This window comes from Mobula birostris, chromosome 6 (assembly GCF_030028105.1).
Source record: "Mobula birostris isolate sMobBir1 chromosome 6, sMobBir1.hap1, whole genome shotgun sequence".
NCBI classification, from domain to species: Eukaryota; Metazoa; Chordata; class Chondrichthyes; order Myliobatiformes; family Myliobatidae; genus Mobula; species Mobula birostris.
In genome coordinates, this window is record NC_092375.1 from 112825898 (window position 1) to 112850994 (window position 25097).

At 47.3% G+C, this 25097-nt stretch overlaps 1 protein-coding gene across 4 annotated transcripts in view; it reads left to right on the plus strand.

Moving 5' to 3' along the window:
- catip (ciliogenesis associated TTC17 interacting protein) overlaps positions 1-25097 on the plus strand; it is a 77789-nt gene that overhangs the window by 15419 nt on the left and 37273 nt on the right. For 3 of the 4 annotated variants that reach the window (XM_072261031.1, XM_072261028.1, XM_072261029.1), the window contains exons 2-3: positions 12402-12937; positions 14804-14989. In XM_072261031.1, coding sequence (XP_072117132.1) covers positions 12418-12937; positions 14804-14989 — 706 coding nt within the window. In that variant the 5' untranslated portion in view covers positions 12402-12417. Of the gene's footprint in view, positions 1-3532; positions 3600-12401; positions 12938-14803; positions 14990-25097 lie in introns of those variants that run through there. The other variant, XM_072261030.1, reaches the window with a different exon arrangement.

Here is a 25097-nt window from a genome sequence, read left to right on the forward strand (position 1 = left end):
AGTACAGCATTTTTGACTGTGAGCTTCTTGGTCTCTAACTGGCTGTCCAACATTTTCATTTTCTTCCAGAGGGAAGTGTTCGCAGTGTTCATTGACCATAAACCCCTCGTGCACGCAATGGCCAAAATACCAGACCCTTGATTTGCTACGCAGCAAGCCACCTGGCCTACAAATCAGAGTTTACAATTGATATACAACATATCAAAGGGAAAATCAATGCCATGGCTGATTGCCTCTCATGATCATCCTTTCAGGCCATACACCTAGGAGTTGACTATACGAGCATGGCAGCCGACCGTTTGGGGAAGCTGGGGTTTCTCTTCTGTGCGATGTCTTAACCAGTCGTCCTTGCCATATAGCGCCTGAAAACTAGAGGCGGAATTTTTTTTAACTCCATACGTGGTCTCTTGCAATCAGGCCGGAAGGCCTCACAGAAACTGGTTGCACTGAAGTTTGTGTGGCACAGCCTTAAAAATGATGTGTGTGATTGGAGTGCAGACTATGGGGAGTGCCAGTGGGCAAAAATTAACCATCATGTGCAGACACCATTGCACCTTTTGAGGTCCCTTAGTGATGGTTTGACCACGCCAATGTGGACTTTGCTGGTCTACTCACCCCCACCCCCCCGCGGTTTAACGCACCTCCTTACCGTGGTGGACCGTACCACCAGATGGCCAGAGGTCATCGCTCTAGCATTAACAACAGCCACAGATGTGGCTTTAACATTCATCAGCACCTGGGTTGCTTGCTTTGGTGCCCCATCTGATATTTCCTCTGAACACGGTCCCCTATTCATGTCAGACATCTGGCTACGATGGCCCAGGACATCGGTGTGAGGCTACATCACACCACGGCGTATCACCTGCAGTCCAATGGTCTCCTCGTGCAGTTTCACCACTCTTAAAAGGTTGCTCTGAGGGCTTCCCTGACCGATGAGTATTGGCATGATCATATCCCATGGATCCTGGGCTTAGAATAGCTCCAAAAGAGGACTTGCATTCTTCCACGGCTGAGTTGGTATACGGGTGGCCATTACGAGTGCCAGGTGATTGTATTCCTGATGCCACGACCGCGTGGTTGGCCTCTCAACAATGTTCCACCCTCCTCAGTAAATTCAATTCCTTTGCATCTATTCCTATCTCCCATCATGGTGTACAGCACTCCTGGGTTCTTGTTCACCTACATTCCACCTCGTTCGTTTTCATCCGCTATGATGCACATCAGCATCCCCTTAGCCCTTATACAATGGCCTGTTTCGCATTTTGGAACGGGGAGAAAAGAGACTTTTAATACAGATAAGAGGAATAAACCTGACTTTGTTTCAGTAGATTGCCTTAAATCAGCCCATTTGGAGGATTCCGTTACCATCCCCCTGCCATCAAGACATGACTGTGAGCGCGTCAACACTCATCTGGACAAGCCTGCTATTCCCTCCACTCAGGAACATAGGACCTGAGCCAGGCGGCTCGTCTTAGTCCGGACAGGCTCGCAATGCCTTTCTTAGTGAATTCTGTGGGGGCCTGTGTAGGGTAATGTCACTGGTGGAAGCATACTGAATTTACAACCACTGACATTGAGTTGGGGTTCACTTTAAGGTAGGCTGGCCTGACGTGATGACGTTATTACATAAAGGGTTTTACTGCTCTTTGTGTTCCGTTTTTTGGAGTTCAATAAATGAGTTGTTATAATTTTTTGTAAAACATAAATACCTCACAGTTTTATTTGCGAAAATCTACATTCACACCGGAAGCTTGGCAGCACTTGCCCAGGCACATTCCTCGCTGATTTGGTTTGATGTAAGTGAAACATTTCACTGTATGTTTTGATAGTTCAATGTATATGTGACATGGAAATAAAGCTAATCTTTAAAGGTCTTTAAACTTTACATGCCATTAGCAGTGCCACACTCCACCCCTAATAGATGTGGTACTTTCTAGAAAAGAATCTTGTGGCAGGAAAGGAGACAGTGTCTCGGCGTGTCAGCCTTGGTCTTTCAAATAATTAACTGCATTTGAAGTGCAATTATTCTTGTTAGGTAAGAATCAAGTGTATAAATTGTACACACAAAGCTTCACAATAACAAAAAAACAAGCTGTAGGAGGAATTCATGCTACAGGATAATCTGTTTAATCAGTGAGCAACAATCTGATGGAGGAATTCAGCGGGTTGAGCAGTATCAGTGAAAGGAAAGGAATTGAAATTTCAGTTTGACACCCTTCATCATCATGTCAGTAATTTCTTTCTCCCCAAAGATGTTGCTCGATCTGCTGAGTTCCTTCAGCAGATTGTTTGTTGTTCCAGATTCCAGCAGCTGTAGTTCTCATGTGTCTCTCTGTTTTATTAGTGATGTTAATTGAGAGATAAGTGGTTACATATGGATGTGAGGCCTGACCTTATAGGGGTGTATAAAATCAGGAGGGACATAGATAGGGTGAATGCAATACTTCAAATTCCATCTGGGAAGCCTCCAACCTGATGAACATCGATTTCCTAACATCCAGTAATTTCTCGCCCCAATCCCTCTGTCTTTTATTGTTCCACATTCTGGTTACCCTCTCACCTGTTCATCACCTCCCTCTGGTTCCCTTCCTCCTTCCCTTTCTTCCAAGGGCCACTATAATATCTGATCAGATTCCCTCTTCTTCAGCCCTTTACCTCTTCCATCTATCACCTCCCAGTTTCTCACTTCATCCCTCTTTACCTGCTCTCACCTATCATCTTCCAGCTTGTACTCCTCCCTCTCCCCCTACTTCTTATTCTAGCTTGTGCCCCTTCCTTTCCAGTCCTGGTGAAGGGTCTCAGTCCCAAACATTGACTGTTTATTCCCCACTATACATGCTATCTGACCTGCTGAGTTCCTCCAGCATTTTGTGGGTGTTGCTGTGGTGAATACAATAGTGTTTTTTGGGGAAAAGCAAATCAAAAGCAAAAGGACTATGGTTTAAGGTGAGAGGGGAAAGAATTAATAGAGACCTGATGGACAACCTCTACATACAGAGGGTGTGGTGTATTTAGAGCTAACTGTCAGATAAGTAGTTGAGGCAAGTACAATTACAACATATAAAATACACTTGAACATGTACCGGGATAGGGCAGTTTTAGAGGGATGTAGATCAAGCATGGGTAAATTGGACTAATTCAGATGAAAATTCTGGTTAGCATGGATCAGTTGGGCTGAAGAGTCTGTCTGCATACTATATTACTCTATGAATTACTGGGATAATGGTACAGTCTGCTCATTCGTTATAGTACTGTCCTTGTAGTATTCGTATCAGGGGATCTAATTGAGTAAATAATACCTTGACTTTACATCTTGCTTGAAAGACATTACTGAAGTTATCAATTGGATATTGATTAGTTTGCTTTAAGCATCTGGCTTGAAGGAATGGCTCTTCTTCCCATGCAAACCTGTGGGACCATGTAACATATCTGGTCAGGTGCTGAGGGATTGTTCTGCCATGCTAACAGAGGTCTTAATGGATATCTTTAACATCTCTTTGCAACAGACCATTGTCCCTGAAGACTTCAAGACAGCCACCATCATTCCAGTGCCCAAGAGAGCGACAGTAACTGACCTAAATGATCTCAACAATCATAAGGTGCTAAGAAAAGCTGATAATAGATCATATTAGATCCCAGCTTAGATCCACCATTGGATCCTTTTCAGTTTGTCTACCACTGAAACTGGTCCACTGATGATGCCATAGATTCAGGCCTCCATTCCATCCTGCCTCATACACCAAGATGTTTTTCACCAACTTCATCTTGGTGTTTAACGATCATCCCTCAGCAGCTGGTGGGTAAACGGTCCTTGTTGAGACTCAACACCCCTCTCTGTAACTGAATCTTGGACCTCTTGATGGAAAGACCATAGTCAATCTTTGGCAGCATTATCTCAAGCTCATCGTGCTGTGCACTGGTGCTCCCCCAGGGCTGTGTGCTCAGCCTGTTGCTGTTCACACTGTTGACTCATGACTGCATTGACTCACGACTCAAACTGCATCATCAAGTTCACTGATGATATAACAATGGCAATAATGATGAATTGGCATACAGAGGGGAGATAGAGAAGTGCGTCAGATGTCTGAGGACAACTTGAGTCTCAACATGGACAGGACAAAAGAGTTGATTGTGAACTTCAGGAAGGCACAGTTCAACCACTCGCCATTGCACATTAATGGCTCTAATATAGAGAGAGTGAAGAGCACGAAGTTCCTTGGTGTGCACATAATGAATGATCTAACTTGGACCCACAACACCTCCTCACTAGTCAAGAAAACACAGCAGCGTCTACAGTTTCTGAGGAGATTGAGGTGTGGAAGGCTCCCCACCCCCATTCTAACAACTTTCTACAGGAGCACTATCAAGAGTGTCCTGTTATTGTGTAGTATGGACGCTGCAAGGCATTGGATCACAAGCTCCTACAGAGGACAAATAATAACCACTGAGAGGATCATAGAGAAACCTACAGCACAATACAGGCCCTTCGGCCCACAAGGCTGTGACAAACATGTCCTTACCTGAGAACTACCTAGGCTTACCCGTAGCCCTCTATTTTTCTAAGCTTCATGTATCCTTCCAGGAGTCTCTTAAAAGACCTTATCATTTCCGCCTCCACCGCCGCTGCCGGCAGTCCATTCCACACACTCACCACTCTCTGCGTAAAAAACTTAACCCTGACATCTTCTCTATACCTACTTCCAAGCATCTTAAAACTGTGCCCTCTCATGCTAGCCATTTCAGCCCTGGGAAAAAGCCTCTGATTATCCACACGATCAATGCCTCTCATCATCTTATACACCTTTGTCAGGTCACCCCTCATCCTCTGTCGCTCCAAGGAGAAAAGGCCAAGATCACTCAACCTGTTCTCATAAGGCATGCTCCCTAATCCAGGCAACATCCTTGTAAATCTCCTCTGCACTCTTTCTATGGTTTCCATATCCTTCCTGTAGTGAGGCAACCAGAATTGAGCACAGTACTCCAAGTGGGGTCTGACCAGGGGCCTATATAGCAGCAACATTTCCTTTCGGCTCTTAAACTCAATGCCACGATTGATGAAGGCCAATGCACCGTATGCCTTGCTAACCACAGAGTCAACCTGCATAGCAGCTTTGAGTGTCCTATGGACTCACACCCTGAGATCCCTCTGATCCTCCACACTGCCAATAGTCTTACCATTGATGCTATATTCTGCCATCATATTTGACCTACCAAAATGAACCACCTCACACTTACATGGGTTGAACTCCATCTGCCAATTCTCAGCCCAGTTTTTCATTCTATCAATGTCCCCCTGTAACCTCTGACAGCCCTCCACACTATCCACAACACCCCCAACCTTTGTGTCATCTGCATATTTACTAATCCATCCCTCCGCCTCCTCATCCAGGTCATTTATAAACATCATGAAGAGTAGGGGTCCCAGAACAGATCCCTGAGGCACACCACTGGTGACCGACCTCCATGCAGAATATGAGTCATCTACAACCACTCTTTGCCTTCTGTGGGCAAGCCAGTTCTGGATCCACAAAGCAATGTCCCCATGGATCCCATGCCTCCTTATTTTCTCAATACGCCTTACATGGGGTACCTTATCAAATGCCTTGCTGAAATCCATATACAGTACATCTACTGCTCTACTTTCATCAATGTGTTTAGTCACATCCTCAAAAAATTCAATCAGGCTCGTAAGGCACGACCTGCCTTTGATAAAGACATGATGACTATTCCTAATCATATTATGCCTCTCCAATTGTTCTTAAATCCTGCCTCTCAGGATCTTCTCCATGAACTTACCAACCACTGAAGTAAGACTCACTGGTCTATAATTTCCTAGGCTATCTCTACTCCCTTTCTTGAATAAAGGAGCAATATCTGCAACACTCCTATCCTCTAGAACCTCTCCTGTTCTCATTGATGATGCAAAGATCATCACCAGAGGCTCAGCAATCTCCACCCTCGCTTCCCACAGCAGCCTGGGGTACATCCTGTCCGGTCCCGCTGACTTATCCAACTTGATGCTTTCCAAAAGCTCCAGCATATCCTTTTCCTTAATATCTACATGCTCAAACTTTTCAGTTCACTGCAAGTCATCCCTACAATCACCAAGATCATTTTCCGTAATGAATACTGAAGCAAAGTATTCATTAAGTACCTCTGCTATCTCCTGACACCTGACCAGGTTCACTTCCCAATACCAGATCAAGTACAGCCTCTCCTGTTGTGGGCTTATCTACATATTGTGTCAAGACGCCTTCTTGAACACACCTAACTAACTCCACCCCATCTAAACTCCTCACTCTAGGGAGATGCCCATCAATAGTTGGGAAATTAAAATCTCCCACCACAACAACCCTATTATTACTACAACTTTTCAGAATCTGTCTCCCTATCTGCTCCTGGATGTCCCTGTTACTATTGGGTGGTCTATAAAAAACACCCAGTAGAGTTATTGACCCCTTCCTACTCCTAACTTCCACCCACAGAGACTCCGTAGACAACCCCTCCATGACTTCCTCCTTTTCTGCAGCTGTGACACTATCTCTGATCAACAGTGCAACACCCCACCTCTTTTGCCTCCCTCCCTTTCCTTTCTGAAACATCTAAAGATTGGCACTTGAAGTAGCCATTCCTGCCCCTGCACCATCCAAGTCTCTGTAATGGCCATGACATCATAGCTCCAAGTACTCATCCACGCTCTAAACTCATCCGCTTTGTTCATAATACTCCTCACGTTAAACTAGACACATCTCAAACCATTGGTCTGAGCGCATCCTTTATCACCTGCCTATACCCCCTTTCGCACTGTCTCCAAGCTTTCCCTATTTGTGAGCCAACCTCCCTTTCCTCCATAACTTCAATTCGGTTCCCATCCCCCAGTAATTCTAGTTTAAACTCTCCCCAGTAGCCTTAGCAAACCTCTCCACCAGGATATTGGTCCCCCTGGGATTCAAATGCAACCCGTCCTTTTTGTACAGGTCACACCTGCCCTAAAAGAGGTCCCAATGATCCAGAAATCTGAATCCCTGTCCCCTGCTCCCTGCTCCAATCCCTCAGCCACGCATCTATCCTCCACCTCTTTCTATTCCTATACTCACTGTCTCGTGGCACAGGCAGTAATCCTGAGATTACTACCTTTGATGTCCTGCTTCTCAACTCCCTTCCTAACTCCTTGTAGTCTGTTTTAGATTAGATTAGATTATGAGGACACGCAGTCCACTTTTATTGTCATTTAGTAATGCATGCATTAAGAAATGATACAATGTTTTTCCAGAATGATATCACGGAAACACATGACAAACCGACTTAAAAACTAACAAAAACCACGTAATTATAACATATAGTTACAACAGTGCAAAGCAATACCGTAATTTGTTAAGAACAGACCATGGCACGGTAAAAGTCTGAAAGTCTCTCAAAAGTCCCATCATCTCACGCAGACAGTAAACCTCCAGCGCCGCCAACTTGCCGATGCAGCATACTGGAAGCATCCGACCACAGTCCGACTCCGAGTCCGTCCGAAAACTTCAAGCCTCCAACCAGCTCTCCGACACCGAGCACCGAGCACCGAGCACCAAGCACCATCTCTGCCGAGCGCTTCGACCCCAGCCCTGGTAACAGGCAATAGGCAAAGCCGAGGATTTAGGGCCCTCGTCTCCGGAGATTCAGGATCGCACAGTAGCAGCGGCAGCGAAGCGGGCATTTCAGGAGTTACTTCAGCTGTTCCCTGCTTCTCACAGCTGTCTCCATCAAATCCGGATTGTGCACGGCACCCTAGTTACACATACAGTATTCATTCGGAACAGCCACGCGCGCTGTGTCGTGCCGCTTCTCCTCCCTCCTCCCTTTTCCTACCTATGTCATTGGTACCAATATGTACCACGACCTCTGGCTGTTCTCCTTCCCACTTCGTGGACACGATCAGAAACATCCCAGACCCTGGCACCTGGGAGGCAAACTACTATCCACGTTTCTTTCCAGCATCCACAGAATCGCCTGTCTGACCCCCTAACTATAGAGTCCCCTAGCACTGCTACCATCCTCTTCCTTTCCCTACCCTTTGGAGCCACAGGGCCAGACTCTGTGACAGAGGCGTGACCACTGTTGCTTCCCCCAGGTAGGCCATCTCCCCCAACAGTACTCAAACAGGAGTACTTATTGTTAAGGGGGACAGCCACTGGGGTACTCTCTGGCATCTGCCTCTTGCCCTTCCCTCTCCTGACTGTTAACCACTTATGTTTCCCCAGGCACCGGAGTGATACCTGCCTATAGCTCCTCCTCACTCTCCCTGACCAGACAAAGGTCATTGAGCTGTATCTCCAGTTCCCTAACGCGGTTCCTAAGGAGCTGCAGCTCGACGAACCCGGTGCAGATGTGGCCTTCCGGGAGGCTGGGAGTCTCCAGGACCTCCCACATCTGACACCGAGCACAGAAAACTGGCCTTACACACATACTTCCACTGGAGTCTCCCTCTACCCTGTTTGTGACATTCACCAAAAATAAAGTTAATCTTTATATTTTGAGAGAGGGGAAGAGAGACAGACAGAGAGAGAATTTTAGCTGTACATCATTTGGCACCACTTTAATCTCTGTGTCAGAATGTTATGGGTTTAGGCCCAGTCTAGAAGCCTGGTGCCTCAGGACAGTGTAGGACTGAGGTACACTATTTGAGGTGCCACCTTTTGGATGGGATGTCAGTCTGAGGCCCTCCTACCCTCTTGGCTGGAGATGAAAGATCCCAGATGCTTCTTTGAAGAAGGGCATGGAATGCCTGCCAAAGTCTGAGTCAATATTGATCTCTCAGCCAAGCTCATTCACATAGATTATCTTGTCATTGTCCCATTGATGTGATGTCTGTGCACATTAACTGCTGCATTAACTACATTGTCAAATATAAAAGTTTTGAGATGACCTACAAAAGTTGTGTAACTCTCTGTCCTATTTTTACCAAGTCCAGAACCAACGATTATTAGTACAAGCTGTCCTTTTAACTTCAGATTACTGCTTGCAGTTTACAGTAAGAACTCAAAACTTGAATTAATATCTGCTATATTCACATAATTTCATAACTCCAGAATAATCCCTAACATATAAAATAAATTCTTGTGTGCCAACGACTGGGACACCTAGCTAGCGGCTACTAGAATAGACATAGAAGGGTAAAGGAGATGATGTTACAGTTGTGTCCTCTCATTGGAGACAGACCTAGTAAGGGAATTCTAACGGGAGAATATTTAGTATAAATTGGTATCAGATCAGCACAACAATGTGGGCTGAATTGCCTGTCCAGTGCTATACTCTTCTACAGGCTAAGAGAATGAAAGCAAAAAATTCTTTACCCAGGGAAAATGTCATTTCTTACCTTATGCATCAGGAAATTCACTCAGCTAATTCCTGGAATGAGAGGGTTGCCCTCAGTTGGTAGGTTAATGGGTCATTGTAAATTGTCGTGTGATTAGGCTAGGATTAAATGGGGGGAATGCTGGGGGATGTGGCTTGAAAGGCCAAAGGGCCTGTTCTTCATCGTATCCCAGTAAATAAGAAAGTAAGTAAATAAATAATCAAGGGAAATAATTTCAGGAGAACTAGAAGCAGTAGGAAGCCATTCGATCCTTTTTGCCTATTTTAATATTCATTAAGATTATGATCTTGCAATCTACCTCATTGTGATCTTGCATGTTATTGTTTGTAGTTTAGTAGGAGTGCAACAAATAAGATTTAAAGTGGGCTTGACAGAGGTGCTATATTTAAAGGAGTTGTGTAGGGTATGGTTTTTTACACAAAGAAATATAGACGCCTGGAATCCACAACTGTGGGAGGTGGTGGAAGCAGATGTTATTGGTGTGTAATAAGCAATTAGCCAGGAACAGGAACATGCAGGGAGTGAAGGGATAGATTACTTTAGGTTTAGTTTAATTTGGCATCATGGCTGGCACAGAGGGCCAAAAGGCCTGTTCCTGTTCCTGTTCTCTCTTCCCAATCCACAGGCTCACTGTTTTTCTTTGATAATGTGCCTTTTCCTTTGATCTAACATTAACTTGATAGCCATGGCTGAACGGCTTTTCTGTCTTTTTTCTTCAAGATGAAGTTTAAAGTCCAAAATAAATTTATTTTCAAAGTACGGTATGCATATGGGTGTCTTGCCATTACCCTGAGATTCATTTTCTTGAAGGCATTCATTTGTACAAAGAAGTACAACAGAATCAGTGAAGAGCTACACACAAAGACTGGCAAACAATCACCATGCAAAAAAGAAACCCTGCAAATAAAAAAAAACAACAGCAAGTAATAATAAATAACTTACTTACTAGCCTTAACACAGCTGACGTTCAGGGCAGCAATGAAGGTCTTCCATGTCTGGCAGTGTTCAGGGCTTCCTTCATTGTGCCAGTGGCTTCCTTCATTGTGCCAGTAGCTTCCTCTTGGTTTTCATTACTGTCAGCCATGCCAGTCCCAGATGGACACTCAGATGTAGAAGGATTCTTCATTGCTCTTTCCATAATAGTTTTATTTTACCAGTCAGAGTTGTTAACACTGAGCTAAATCCCCAAATCTGGAGGACTGGTGGACCTCTCTTAGTTTGGCCTCTACCCCTCGACCTGTTTGGCATGGGAGACCCTACCAAGAGCTAGAGCATAAAGCCTTGACTCTAGCCAAAAAAGCCCTCTGGGTCATTGAGGCATGCAAGTCTCCAAACCTCGAGAAGATTGTGGTCCAATTGGGGGAATAAGTAAATACTGAGTTCGTGAGAAAGACTTATTACTAACAAATTAATAATTTTGGTAAGTTATTGTCACATGCACTGAGGTACAGTGCAAACAATGTCTTGTGTGCCATTGATACGGATCATTACAACAATGCATTGAGGTAGTACAGTACAGTATAAGGGAAGCAATAACAGAGTGCAGAATAAATAGTTACAGTCACAGAGAAAGTGTAATGCAGGCACAGAATAGGTTAACTTGCAGATTGAGTCAGTGCTAAGGAAGGCACAGGCAGCTCTGCAGTCCAGGTCATTGAGTGTATGTAAGGTGGAGGTTGATAGGTTCTTAAATAGTCAGGGCGCGAAAGGTTATGGGGAGAATGGGGTTGAGAGAGAAAATGGATCAGCCATGATAAAATGGCAGAGCATTCTCGATGGGCTCAATGACCTAATTCTGCTTCTATCTCTTATGGTCTTATGGTCTAATAAGTTGTCAGGGCCATACTGAGGTAGATCATAATGTCAGGAGTCCATCTTTCTGTACCAGGGGACTGTTCAATATTATTATAATAGTGAGGTTATAAGCTACCCTTGAGCTGGTGGTACATGCTTTCAGTTTTTTCCGTCTTCTGCCTGATGGGAGAAGAGAGAAGACATAACATCTGGAGAGGGTCGGGTCTATGATTGTGTTGGTTGCTTTACGGAGGCAATGATAAAATATATAAATTCTTTGAATACCGGGCAGTACTCATTTCATATTTAGTATGATTTCCCAATCGCCTGCACCCTCTCCATGCTCTTGTATTTCGGTTTTACCATGTTTAGAATCTCAATTTCAGATTTTTCTGTAACATTCTTTAATCCTGAAAGTTAAAAAATCCTTAAAGAACCAAATAAATAATTCATGCTTTCTCATTATGCAGTACTAAATCTCTCCACTTTTAGCAGTCATTTTCCCAGGGAAAGGGAACCGAGAACTATTTTATTAAGCTTTTATTCAGAGATGCAGCGTGGAACAGGCTTTTTCTGGCCCAATAAACAATGCTGTTCAGCAACCCACCATTTTAACTCTAGCCTTATCACACAACAATTTACAATGACCAATTAACATATTAACTGGTACATCTTTGGACTGTGGGAGGAAACCAGAGCACCCGGAGGACACTTACGTGATCACGGGAAGAGCGTACAAACTCCTTACAGACATCACCAGAATCGAACTCTGAACTCCCAGCACCTCAAGCTGAATAGTGTCGCGCTAACCTACTAGGGGGCGTAGGTTTAAGATGAGAGGGACAAATTGAATAGGGACCTGAGGGTAAACTTCTTTACATAGAGGGTAGTAGGTATTAAGAACTAACTGCCAGAGGAAGTTGTTGAGACATGTAGACCAACATTTAAAAGACACTTGGGCAGGTGCATGAAGAGGAAATGTGGAGCGGGATATGGGCCAGGTGGTCAAGGGGTGCGGGCAAACCTGGGCAAATGGGTCAGCAAACAATAACAAGATAGACTGTGAGGTTAAGAGTCTCATTATTTCAGTCTTTACCAGTCTCATTGGTAGAATGAGCAAAAAGGGCTGAAGGGATTCCTGCTGATTCAAGTTCTTCTTTAGTTATGTTTGAGAATTGGGGGTGCAATAACTTTGGTGCACCAATGCTAATGAGAAATTTTACTGAAGATTTCTGTTCTTTTATAGGGAAGCACATTGAAGAATGTCAACCTCTGAAGATCAGGAACCACTATTGCACCCAGAGGGAGGAGCGTCCCCAAAAGAGGGATCATCTCTTAGTGAGGTACAGTCTCTGAAGCTGGAATTATCCTCAGAAGAGACACACCCCCAAGAGGCAAGATCACCAAATGAAGCAACCTTCTCGCTAGAGACATCTCTGACAGAAGCAACAATCTTAGGAGAGGAAGAATCCCGGACACAGCCAACATCACCAGGAAACCCAAAGTCTCCAGGAGAGCCAATGTTACTAAGAGAGAGAAAGTCCTTCATAGAGACAACATCTCCAGGAGATGCCATATCCCCAAGAGAGGAAACAATCCTAAGAGGTGGAACATCCCCAGAAATGACAAAAAGCCTAGAAATAGATACTTCCAAAGAACAGCTTGTAAAACTGGATCAACAGAAAGAGCTGACGCTCCAACAACAACCCGTGCAGGAATCACCACCACCATTGCCTTTGCCGACAGCCAATCTAGAAGCCATCAATTTCCTGGCTTCGATCAGTAAGTCCTTATATAGCTGGGGTCAGCACTAACCTCAACCACAGCTTACCTTCCTGTGTTTCCTTCCATTCTATACTCAGTGGAAGTGGTGGATGAATGCTACATTTAAGAAGTATGGTGTAGGTACATGGATGGGAGTGGTATGGAGGGCTATGCTCCATGTGCAAGTGGATGGGAGTAGGCAGAATATAGACCAGGTGGCTGAAGGGCCTGTTTCTGTGCTGTAGTGTTCTATAACTCTATGGTTATCCAAAGCTCTGCTGCCCATTCTAATTTCCTAGTCCTTTTTATCAATCACACTATAAAGATTAGTTCTAAAGATTAGCTTTATTTATCATATGCACATCAAAGCATCAAAATATACAGTGAAGCGCATTGTTTGATTCAATGACCAGCACAGTCCGAAGATGTACTGGGGACAGTCAGCAAGTAGTTAGTCCTCCAGTTCTAGTCTCACCCAACCTTAGTGGAAAAAACCTGTGTGCATTTCCCTAACTATACCCCCTCATAATTTTTGCATACCACCATCAAGTCTCCTCTCATTCTTCTATGCTCTGGGTAATGAAGACCGAACCTATTCAACCTTTCCCAGGTCCTCAAGTCCCAGCAACATGCCTGTAAATTTCCTCTGTACTGATTGATTGTATTAATAGATTTCTTGTAGGTAGGTGACCAGAACGGCACGCAATACTCCAAATTAGGCCTCAGCAATATCTTATACAATTTCAATATAACATTCTATCTTCTGTACTAAATACTTCGATTTATGAAAGCCAAAGTGCCAAAAACTCTCTTTATCACCCTTTCTACTTGTGACACTGCTCTCAAGGAATTATGGATCTGTATCCCCAGATCTCTCTGATCTTCCATACTCGTCAGTGCCCTACTGCTCACAGTGCAAGTCCCACCTTGGTTTGTCCTCCCAAAGTGCAACACTTCACACTTGTGTGCATTAAATCCCATCCGCCATTTTTCCAATGGTCCAGATCCCACTATAAGTTTTGATAACCTTCTTTGCTGTCCACTATGTCCCTAAACTTATTGAAAAGACCAAAGATTTTCACATATTACCAAGGTACAGTGAAATACTTTCTTTTGCTTGTCATGCATTCAGATCATTTCATTACAACAGTGCATTGAGATAGACAAAGGAAACAATTCCAGAATGCAGAATAAAATTGTTATAGTTACAGAGAAGTGCAGGCAAACAAGGTGCAAGGTGATGACAAGGTAGATTGTGAGATTAGGAGTTCATTTTATCTTACTAGGGGACTGTTGAATAACCTTGTATCTGCAGGGTAGAAGCTATCCTTAAGCTTGTTGCTTTCATGTTTTTGCATCTTCTGCCCAATAGGAAGGAGGGGTGAGAAGAGAGAATGTCCAGGGTGGGTGGGGTCTTTGATTATGCTTACTTTAGCAAAGCAGCAAGTATTCTAGACAGAATCCATGGAGGGGACCTGGTTTCGGTGCGGTGCTGAGCTGTGACTACAGTTCTTTACAGTTTCTTGTGCTCTTGGGTAGAACAGCTGCCATACCAAACTGATGAATCCAAATAGGATACTCTCTATGGTTCATTGATAAAAATTGGTGACGGTTGGCGGGGACATGCAAAATTTCATTATCCTCCAAAAGATATAAGGTGCTAGTTCTGTTCATTATGTAGTGAAGGTTGTTACTTGAGGACTGAAACTTAATGCAAGGTGCTGGGGGGAAATTCATATCCTACTCCCAAACCAAGATTTCCTTCAGTAAGGAGGCCATTTGTCCACAAGGGCTCCTAGCAGAGCTATCAGCCCCATTCCCGTCCTCTGAACTTATACCATGAACAATCTCATCAGTTTTCACAGGATAAATTGTCTATTTCAGCTTCAGAAGAACTGGCGCTGATACGCTTCACCGATTCTCTGGTTACTATTTCTGACACGGGGAAGGAGCTGGGTGAATTTACTGTCTCTGTTCATCCCACAATCTACAAGGGAGAGCAGTGTGTGAGAGTCACTGCTAACAGTCACGGCTTCATTGACAACATTCCCTGTGGAACGTCCATCTCGGGTAAGTCACCCTTGTTACCCTGGTCCCTGATGTTACAATTTATGTCTGTGGGCACTGGCTTTAGCAGGGCTGTGTAAGCATTACAAATAAGAGATGATCTAATAACACATCCGGGCATTCAATCCGTCGGTTCATGATGTGGACATGCATAGGCTATCTTGTGGAAAATACAGCAAGGTAAGGGTTAAGATAATGTCCACCATGTCAGATAATGTTGGGAATGAAAGGTTAATGTATGAGAAGCATTTAATGGCTCTGGGCCTGTACTCTCTGGAGCTTAGAAGAATCAGGATGGATCTCATTGAAACCTATCGAATATTGAAATGCCTAGATACAGTGGACGTGGAGATGACGTTTCTGAGAATGGGGGAATCAGGACCACAGGGCAAGCTTCAGAATAGAAGAACGTCCCTTTACAGCAGAGATGAGAGGAATTTCTTTAGCCAGAGGATGGTAAATCTGTGAAATTTATTGCCACTGATGTTTGTGGAGGCCAAGTCATTCGGTATGTTCAAAGTGGAGGTTGATAGGTTCTTGATTAGTAAGGACATCAAAGGTTACGGGGAAAAGGCAGAAGAATGGGGTTGAGAGGGATAATAAATCAGCCGTGATGGAATGGCGAACAGGACTCAATGGGCTAAATGGCCTCATTCTGCTGCTATGTCTTATTCTTACGCTGTTATAGTCATATGGTCAGGCAGGGATGGTTTGCAGATCATGCACAGTCTGTCTAGGCAAAAAAAAATCTTTGAGGAGCATAGCTTCCCTTTGCACAGCAGGAGACTGAAGCCATTTGACATACCGAGAGAAGGTAAGGGTATAATTGAAGGATGAAAGTGACACACCAACTTGGGAACAATTACTTTACTAACTTCAAAGTATTATAGCACATAGAATATAGAACATAATAGCACAGTACAGGGCCTTCAGGCCAGAACGTTGGACTGACTTTTAAAGCTATTGTAAGAGCAATCTAACCCTTCCCTCCTGTGTAGTCCTCCATTTTTCTATCATCCATGTGTAAGGTGCCGTTATATTGGCTCGTATATGTCTAAGGGGAAATCCCACCCAGCACCCGCCTCAACACTCCCCACAGGGTCTGTTGCTGCCTTAATCAAGCCCAAACATCAATCATCAGCCAGCACGCCCAGTAAATTTTAACAAGTACACTTTATAGATATTACTAATTCTATGACATTAATATAAATTCGATACAGAAAGGGAAGTAATGAAAAAAAAGGCGCCAACACTTATCAAAGTCCAAGTTCTTTGCGCGCAACCGTTGGAGCTCAATCGATTCCAGACGACCACCCGAATCCTGTCGACTCACAGCTCGGGACCACCCGGAGTGATCGACCGGAGCCTCTCCGCACGTCCGCCGTCCTCCCCGTCTCTCCTCTGACTCCCCGCCAAAACCCCATCCGCTGTCCTCCCCGTCTCTCCTCCGACTCCCGCCAATACCCCGTCCGCCGTCCTCCTTGTCTCTCTTCCGACTCCCCCCCAAAATCCCGTCCACAGTCATATGATACAGCATGGTATCCGAAGACAAAACGATACATGACCACCTATTGGTTAATAGCACCCTGCTATCTCTAATAACCCAAGCAACTGTCTAGTTAGAGACTTTCTCAGCATTCCCCAGTATAACATAACAAAGAAGCCATTTTAAATTAAACAAAAAAGAAAGACCCCGTACACTCTCCCCCCACCAATAAAAGTTATGCCCTCATGACGTTAACAGAGTTCACCAGTGCTCCTTGTAAAACACAAAACCCAACCCAGGTGCACAAAGCAGTGACATAACTTTCCAGGGCAGTAGAGATCACACCCTGCTCTCCCGGCACTGTATAAGTCAGTCTCTCTGGGGAATGTCTACTCCTCTGAGGCCTCTGTACTTCCTCTGCAGACTCTCCCTATTGAGACACCCCAGGTGACCCCCTGGTCCTATCTGTCGGACCCTCCGCCTCACCGGGACCCCTCAGCACCTGTGAGCCCTCTGCCTCAGGTTCTGGCTCCACCCTCTCCTCCCCCAACCCCGGCTGTAATACAGGCGGCTCTGCAACATCCTCCCTCGGTTCCCCTAACTCAGTGATGGAAGGGCCAGGAGTCTCTTCTCCCAGCTCCGGGGAATCAGCGAACGGAAACAGGTGCCACACGTCCGAATCATCATCTTCCAATGACGTATCCCTTTTTGGGGTGGGGACTGGCCCCGTCTCTTTCGCAGCGGGCTCTTCCCTTGCCCCGCGCTCTCGCAGAGTCCTAGTACTAGGCGTAAACTGCCATTCGGGCTCTTGGTCTACCTGCACCTCTCAACCGAGAGGCAACAGGTGGTTCCGATGGAGTACCTTGACAGACCACTCCCATCCTCTGGTGTCACCCAGTGAAAAGGGATATTTGGCACCTGGTTCTCCACCGCATAGGGGTGGCTGCCCAACGGTCCGCCAACTTGTGCTTACCAGGTAGTCCTAAATTCCGGATAAGGACTCGGTCTCCCGGCAATAGCTGGACGAACTTTACTTTCTGATCATATCTCTTCTTATTCCGCTGGTTCTGCTTGGTGGCTGCTGCCTCAGCCAACTCGTACGCCCTTTTCAACTCTCTCCTCATATCGGACACGTACTTCAGACATGGCTTCAAAGGTATTTCACCCGCTTCAGTCCCAAAACACAGATCAATGGGCAACCTCGCTTCCCATCCGAACATCAGATAGTAGGGCAAGTACCCCGTAGCATCACTGCGCGTGCAATTGTAACAGTGAACCAAATGGGCGATGTGCTGATTCCACTTACTCTTCTGTCCAATCTCCAAAGTGCCGAGCATGTCCAGCAGGGTCCGGTTAAACCTCTCGGGCAGAGGATCACCCTGTGGGTGATCTGGGATGGTTCTGGATTTCTCAACCCCCAAGCATACCCAGTAATTCATGGATAAGCCTGCTCTCAAAGTCCCATCCCTGATCACTATGGATCCGCCGGGGAAGGCCATAATGAACAAAGTACTTCTCCCATAACACCTTTGCCACTGTAGTGGCTTTCTGGTCCTTAGTAGGAAAAGCCTGCGCATATCTAGTGTAGTGATCCGTGAGGACCAAGACATTGGCGGTGTTGCTGGTGTCTGGCTCAATAGACAGGAAATCCATACACACCAGGTCCATGGGTCCCGCACTCTGCAAGTGGGATAACGGAGCCGCCTGCGCAGGCAAGGTCTTCCTCCTGATGCAACGACTACAGTTCTTACAGTATTCTTCCACCTCCCCCCTCATCCGGGGCCAGTAAAACCAGTCCTTGAGTAATCCATAGGTCTTCTCTACCTCTAAGTGCCCGGAATCATCATGTAGTGCCTGGGGCACAGTCTTCCGATACTTTTCAGGCATGACCAGCTGCCAGCGCCGGGGGTGGTCTGGGGGCGACGTGACCCGGTACAAGACTTGGTTCCTCAGCTTCAACCGAGGCCACTCTTTCAGTAGTAGGGGCACAGAGGCGTGCTTCGCTTTCTCCACCTGGGCCATATCCCCCTGTCTATCCGCGTACCAGATAGTGCCAATGCTCGGGTCATTACGCTGAGCCGCCTCCACTTCCTGGGGGCTCAACTCCGGCAGTTGCCTGTTCCTCAGAGCAGTCAAATTACAGTAAACAGTGGGTTAACGTGTCATCATCAACCCCCAATTGATCTACTGCCCGATCCGTTCCCATCTGTGCTCCTACTTCCCCGTCGCTCCCAATTTGACACATGGCCTTTACTCCCGGGGCAGGGGCACTCTTCCACTCCTCAGCCGTTCCCGACTTGTCGTGCGCGCGACGAGACAGGGCATCTGCATCGATGTTCCGACTCCCCGGGCGGTACTTCAAACTGAACTCATAGGCAGACAAGGCTGCTGACCACCGGTGCCCAGTAGCGTCCAGCTTTGCCGAGGTCAGGATATAAGTTAGGGGGTTGTTGTCAGTTCTCGCCTCAAACTGGGCCCCGTATAGGTAGTCGCTCAACTTGTCCACCACCGCCCACTTCAATGCCAAGAACTCCAGCTTGTGAGTGGGATAGTTTCTCTCAGATGGCGACAAGCTCCAGCTGACAAACGCCACTGGCCTCAATCCATTGCCCTGTTCCTGGTACAGAACAGCCCCCAGACCCTCATGACTAGCAACAGTGTGTAGAACATACGGCTTCCGGGGATCAGCAAAAGCCAACACTGGGGCCTGAGTCAGTGCCCTTTTTAGAGATTGGAACGCCTCCTCACATTGAGCATCCCACCTCGATCCAAAAGGCTCCCCCGGGTTCAAGTATCTTCCTACCTCCAGCCCTCGGTCTCCCTTCCTTTTCTTCCCCACAGGTAGATAACCACACAACAGCTGGTTCAATGGATGACTCATTTTCACATATCCTTTCACGAATTGCTGGTAATATCCGCAACACCCCAAAAACGAGTGTAAGGCACTCACCTTCTGGGGTCTCGGCCAGGTGGCGACTGCGGCTATCTTACCTGGATCGGTGGCCACTCCATTTCGCGAGATTATGTGCCCGACATAACTGACCGACGTCTTACAGAACTGACATTTATCCAGGGAAAGTTTTAACCCTTCCTCCTTCAGCCGACTCAGCACCTTCAGCAGCCGCTCCTCATGTTCCTCCAACGTAGATCCAAACACTATCAGGTCGTCCAGGTACACAAATACCTCCAGTAGGTTCATGTCCCCCACTGTCCGCTCCATGAGCCGCTGGAAGATGGTTGGGGCCCCCGAGATGCCTTGGGGCATTCGTTCGAACTGGAAAAATCCCAGGGGGCAGATAAAGGCCATCTTCTCTTTATCGGTCTCACTCATCGGAATCTGGTAATACCCACTCCGCAAATCCAATACGCTAAAGCACTACGCCCCACTTAAACAGGCCAATGCGTCTTCCACCTTGGGACCGTATATTGGTCGGGAACAGTGCGCCGGTTCGGGGTCCTGTAGTCCACGCACAATCGTACCTTCCCATTTTTCCTCCTTGCCACCACTATGGGGAACACATAGTGGCTTCGGGACTCCGCGATAATCCCTGCATCCTTCAACTGCCGCACATCTTCCACATCTGCTGGGGCCAACCGCCACGACCTTTCTCTAAATGGGGTGTCATTTGTCACCCGGATAGTGTGCCAAGTGCTCCTGGAACATCCCACATCAAACTCGCCCTGAGAAAAGACATCCCCTAGCTTCAGCTTCTTCTCCACCAGCCCGCTCTTATACTCCGGCGGTACAGGGGAGTCTTCAAAATTAAAGGCCTCCTCGGTCAGCCGCCCCCCCCCCCCCCCCCGTTCTCCAATAGTTTTCCTCCAGTGGGCTTCACAGGGGCGCTGGATGTCACCGTCACCGGGAACAAGTGCGCGAGGGGCATCCTGCGCTTAAAGGTGATCTCCCACTCCGTTATGTTCCTTACCATCACCCCCATCCTCTGTGCCTGTACAGCTGAGGGCCTCTGCAATTCAGGTCTCACCAGCACCCCAGCCGGGAACCGGGACTCCCCTTCCAGGTCGTCTGGGGCGTCTACTAGCAGGGCCTCGCCCGCCGGTACTCCGGGGAACCTGGGGCTCCCCATCACTAATGCCGCCTCCCCTGGCCGTATCACCTTAGGCCTCACCTGAGTGCACCACACCGTCCCTCGTTTGCACTCAGGATCCAGCCCCTGGGGGTCACCCGCTCCTTCGTACACCGCTCGGAACACTGAGTGTACCGAGAGGGTCTCCAGAAAGTTCTCCCCCACCTTCTTCTTACAGGCTCCCAAGAGCCGTCGCACCAGAGGGGAGTTAGTCCCCACCAGCAGGGCAGTGCCACTGGTTTCCACCGGGTCCGGACAGACCAACACCAGTGTCTCAAAGGCTTCCGACACTCCCACATCTCCCTCCGAAAATTCCAATCTCACTGACAAGTACCCATCGTACGGGTAATCACCATCACTTATGCCCCAAATCTTCAGTGCATTAAACGGAGTTACTGGCAAATGCTTCAGATATTTGTTGTAGAACGACCGGTACAGTAAGGTAACCTGCGATCCGGTGTCAAGGATGGCTTTCGCAAAGATTCCCTCTATCCGTAGGGACACGCTGGAACGGGGTCCCGCCAGTCCATCCAGAATTTGGGCTTGTACTTTCTGGGGTTCCATAGCTGTTTTCTGGGAACGTGTTCCTCCCGAGACTCCAGTCCGTTCCCTCACTGAGCCTCTCCTAAGTTTCCTGACACCTCTCCCTTCTTAGTGGCCCGGGGGCCCTCCCCGCTCGGAGCATCTCGTCTCTCACAATCCCTCCGCAAGTGACCCGCTCCCCCACAGCTGTAGCACACCCCCAGCTACCACCTCCTGAACCACTGAAGACCGTCCCTGAGGGTCCGAGCCCCCTGGCCGGCCCAAAGCACTCTCCTCCGCCCGTACCTCTCTAATCAGCTGCCCGAATGATAGAGGGGGACTCCTGTTATATGACTGCCAGATACTCCAAGCCACCCTGTCATCCTCCCGGGAACCTCTACATATCTGGCTCATTCTCAACTTCGCCACTTCGTCCACCTTCACTACCCCTCAGCACTGCAGCCCCGTAAGCTTCCCTTCCAGCCAGAAAATGTATTCTGAGAGCTTTTCCCCTCTTCTCTGCCCCATTTGTTGAAACTCCGCTAAATATTGCCAGGGATCTCCTGACAGTCAAAACACTTCCTCCAAAGCGTCCAAACACTCCGACAGGGAAGCCGAAGGGCGTTCCGCTCTCAAATCGCGGACCATATGGGCCGCCCCACCCCTTAAGCTTTCCACCAACCGCTGTCTCTTCTCCTCATCGGAAACTGGCCACACCTCTAACAACTGGGATGTATTCTCAATCCAGGTCTCATATTTATCCTCGCCTTCCGGGGTGGGCCTGGCTCCCGAGAAAATTCTCAGCTTCGGGCGGGGCCTCTCAACCCTTCTCGCCAGGGAGGTAATGGCAGCCGCTAACTCGGAGGTCTCAGCCCTAACTGGGGGACGGGGCCTGGCCAAGCCTTCCCACTCCACGCCTCCAACCCTGGCTACTGGCACCTCCTCCGGCACCTCCTCACTTTTGTCCTCTGGGAGGGTGTGGAGACCCCACGGCCCTGCCTCCCCCTGGACGTGGACTGTCGCTGATAGTTTCAACGACATGACGTCGGCACTCGTCCACACCAACATCCAGCTGGACTCCAGTTCTTTCCCATACCTTCTAGCTATAAGTTCTACCTGCCCGATACCTTTAATCAGACTCAACCCTCGCACTAGTACATCTGCCGGAATGCGAAAATCGACCCCACTTAGCACGCACACATGATTCACTGGTAGCTCCTCCCATTCACACCAACTTACGATCTTATCTTGATCCATCTTCGCACCACTTAACGTGACGACTAGTACAATTTTCCCGAAATGTCCAAATCCCGGACGAGCCCCCACTTGTAACGCTCCGTTATATTGGCTCGTACATGTCTAGGGGAAATCCCGCCCAGCACCTGCCTCAATACTCCCCACAGCGTTGGTCGCCGCCCGAATCAATCCCAAACATCAATCATCAGCCAGCACACCCAGTAAATTTTAACAAGTACACTTTATTGATATTACTAATTCTATGACATTAATATAAATTCAATACAGAAAGGGAAGTAATGGAAAAAAAAGGCGCCAACACTTATCAAAGTCCAAGTTCTTTGCGCGCAACCGTTGGAGCTCAATCGATTCCGGACGACCACCCGAATCCTGTCGACTCACGGCTCGGGACCATCCGGAGTGATCGACCGGAGCCTCTCCGCACGTCCGCGGTCCTCCCTGTCTCTCCTCCGACTCCCCGCCAAAACCTCCGCACGTTTGCCGTCCTCCTCATCTCTCCGACTCCCCGCCAAAAACCCCGTCCACCGTCCTCCCCGTCTCTCCTCCGACTCCCCGTCTCTCCTCCGTCCTCCCTGTCTCTCCGCCGTCTCTCCGCCATCCTCCCCGTCTCTCCTCCGACTCCCCACCAAAACCTCCGCACGTTTGCCGTCCTCCTCATCTCTCCGACTCCCCGCCAAAAACCCCGTCCACCGTCCTCCCCGTCTCTCCTCCGACTCCCCGCCAAAACCCCGTCCACTGTCCTCCCCGTCTCTCCTCCAACTCCCCGTCTCTCCTCCGTCCTCCCTGTCTCTCCGCCGTCTCTCCGCCATCCTCCCCGTCTCTCCTCCGACTCCCCACCAAAACCTCCGCACGTTTGCCGTCCTCCTCATCTCTCCGACTCCCCGCCAAAAACCCCGTCCACCGTCCTCCCCGTCTCTCCTCCGACTCCCCGCCAAAACCCCGTCCACTGTCCTCCCCGTCTCTCCTCCAACTCCCCGTCTCTCCTCCGTCCTCCCTGTCTCTCCGCCGTCTCTCCGCCATCCTCCCCGTCTCTCCTCCGACTCCCCGCCAAAAACCCGTCCACCGTCCTCCTCGTCTCTCCTCCGACTCCCCGCCAAAAACCCGTCCGCCGTCCTCCCCGTCTCTCCTCCGACTTCCCGCCAAAAATCCCGTCCACAGTCATATGATACAGCATTGTATCCGAAAACAAAACGATACATGACCACCCATTGGTCAATAGCACCCTGCTGTCTCTAATAACCCAAGCAACTGTCTAGTTAGAGACTTTCTCAGCATTCCCCAGTATAACAAAAGAAGCCATTTTAAATTTAACAAAAAAGAAAGACCCCGTACACATGTGCCCATTAAATTGTTAAATCTGTTAAATTCCCCTAATATATCTGCCTGTAACACCACCCCTGACAGGGTGTTCCACACACCCACCACCCTCTGTGCAAATAAACTTACATCTGACATCCCTCCTATATTTTCTTTCAATCACCTTAAAATTATGCCCCTTTGTATTAGCCATTTCCACCCTGGGAAAATATCTTTGCTATCCACTTGATCTTTGCCTCATATCATAAGATCATAAGACATGGGAGCAGAATTACTCCATTCAGCCTATTGAGTCTCATCCACCATTCTGTCATTGCTGATTTATTATCCCTCTCAATCCCATTCTCCTGCCATCTCCCCATAACCCTCGCTTCCCTGACTAATAAGAGCCTATCAACATCTACTTTAAACATACCCAATAACGTGGCTTCCACAGCCTTCTGTGGCAATGAATTCCACAGATTTAGCATCCTCTGGCTAAAGAAATTCCTCCTCATTTCTGTTCTAAATTGAAGTCCCTCTATTCTGAGGCTGTGTTCTCTGGTCTGAGACTCCCCTACTACGGGAAACATTCTTTCCACATTCTCTCTATCTAGGCCTTTTAATATTCAATCAACGAGATCCCCTCCATTGTTCTAAACTCCAGTATGAACAAGCCCAGAGCCATCAAACACTTCTATATGTTAGCCCTTCCATTCCTAGGAACATTCTTGTGAATCTCCTCTAGATGCTCTTCAATGTTAGCACATCTTTTTTAGATAAGAGGCCCAAAACTGTTCACAATACTCCAAGTGTGGTCTGACCACTGCCTTATAAAGACTTAGCATTACATCTTTGCTCTTATATTCTAGTCCTCTCCAAGTGAACACTAATATCACATTTTCCATCCTTACCACCAACTCAGCTTCTAAGTTAACCCTCCAGGGAATCCTGCATGAGGTCCTCCAAGTCCCTTTGCATCTCTGAGTTTTGAATTTTCTCCCAGTTTAGAAAATAGTATACGCCTTTAATTCTTCTACCAAAGTGCATGACGATACACTTTCCTACATTATATTCCATCTGCCACTTCTTTGTCCGTTCCCTCAATCCGCTTAAGTCCTTCTGCAGGCTCCATGCTTCCTCAACACTACCTGCCCCTTCACCTATCTTTGTATCATCCGCATACTTGGACACAAAGCCATCAATTCCATCATGCAAATCATTGAGATTTAACATAAAAAGAAGGAATCCCAACTCCAACCCCTGTGAAACACCACTAGTTACTAACAGCCGACCAGAAAAGGCTTCCTTTATTCTCATTGGTTGTCTCCTATTAGTCAGCCAATGTTTTATCCGTGCTTTCCTGTAATATCATGGACTCTTATTTTGTCAAAGACTTTCTGAAAATCCAAGTACACAACATCCACCAATTCTCCTTTGTTTATCCTGCCTGTTATTTCCACAA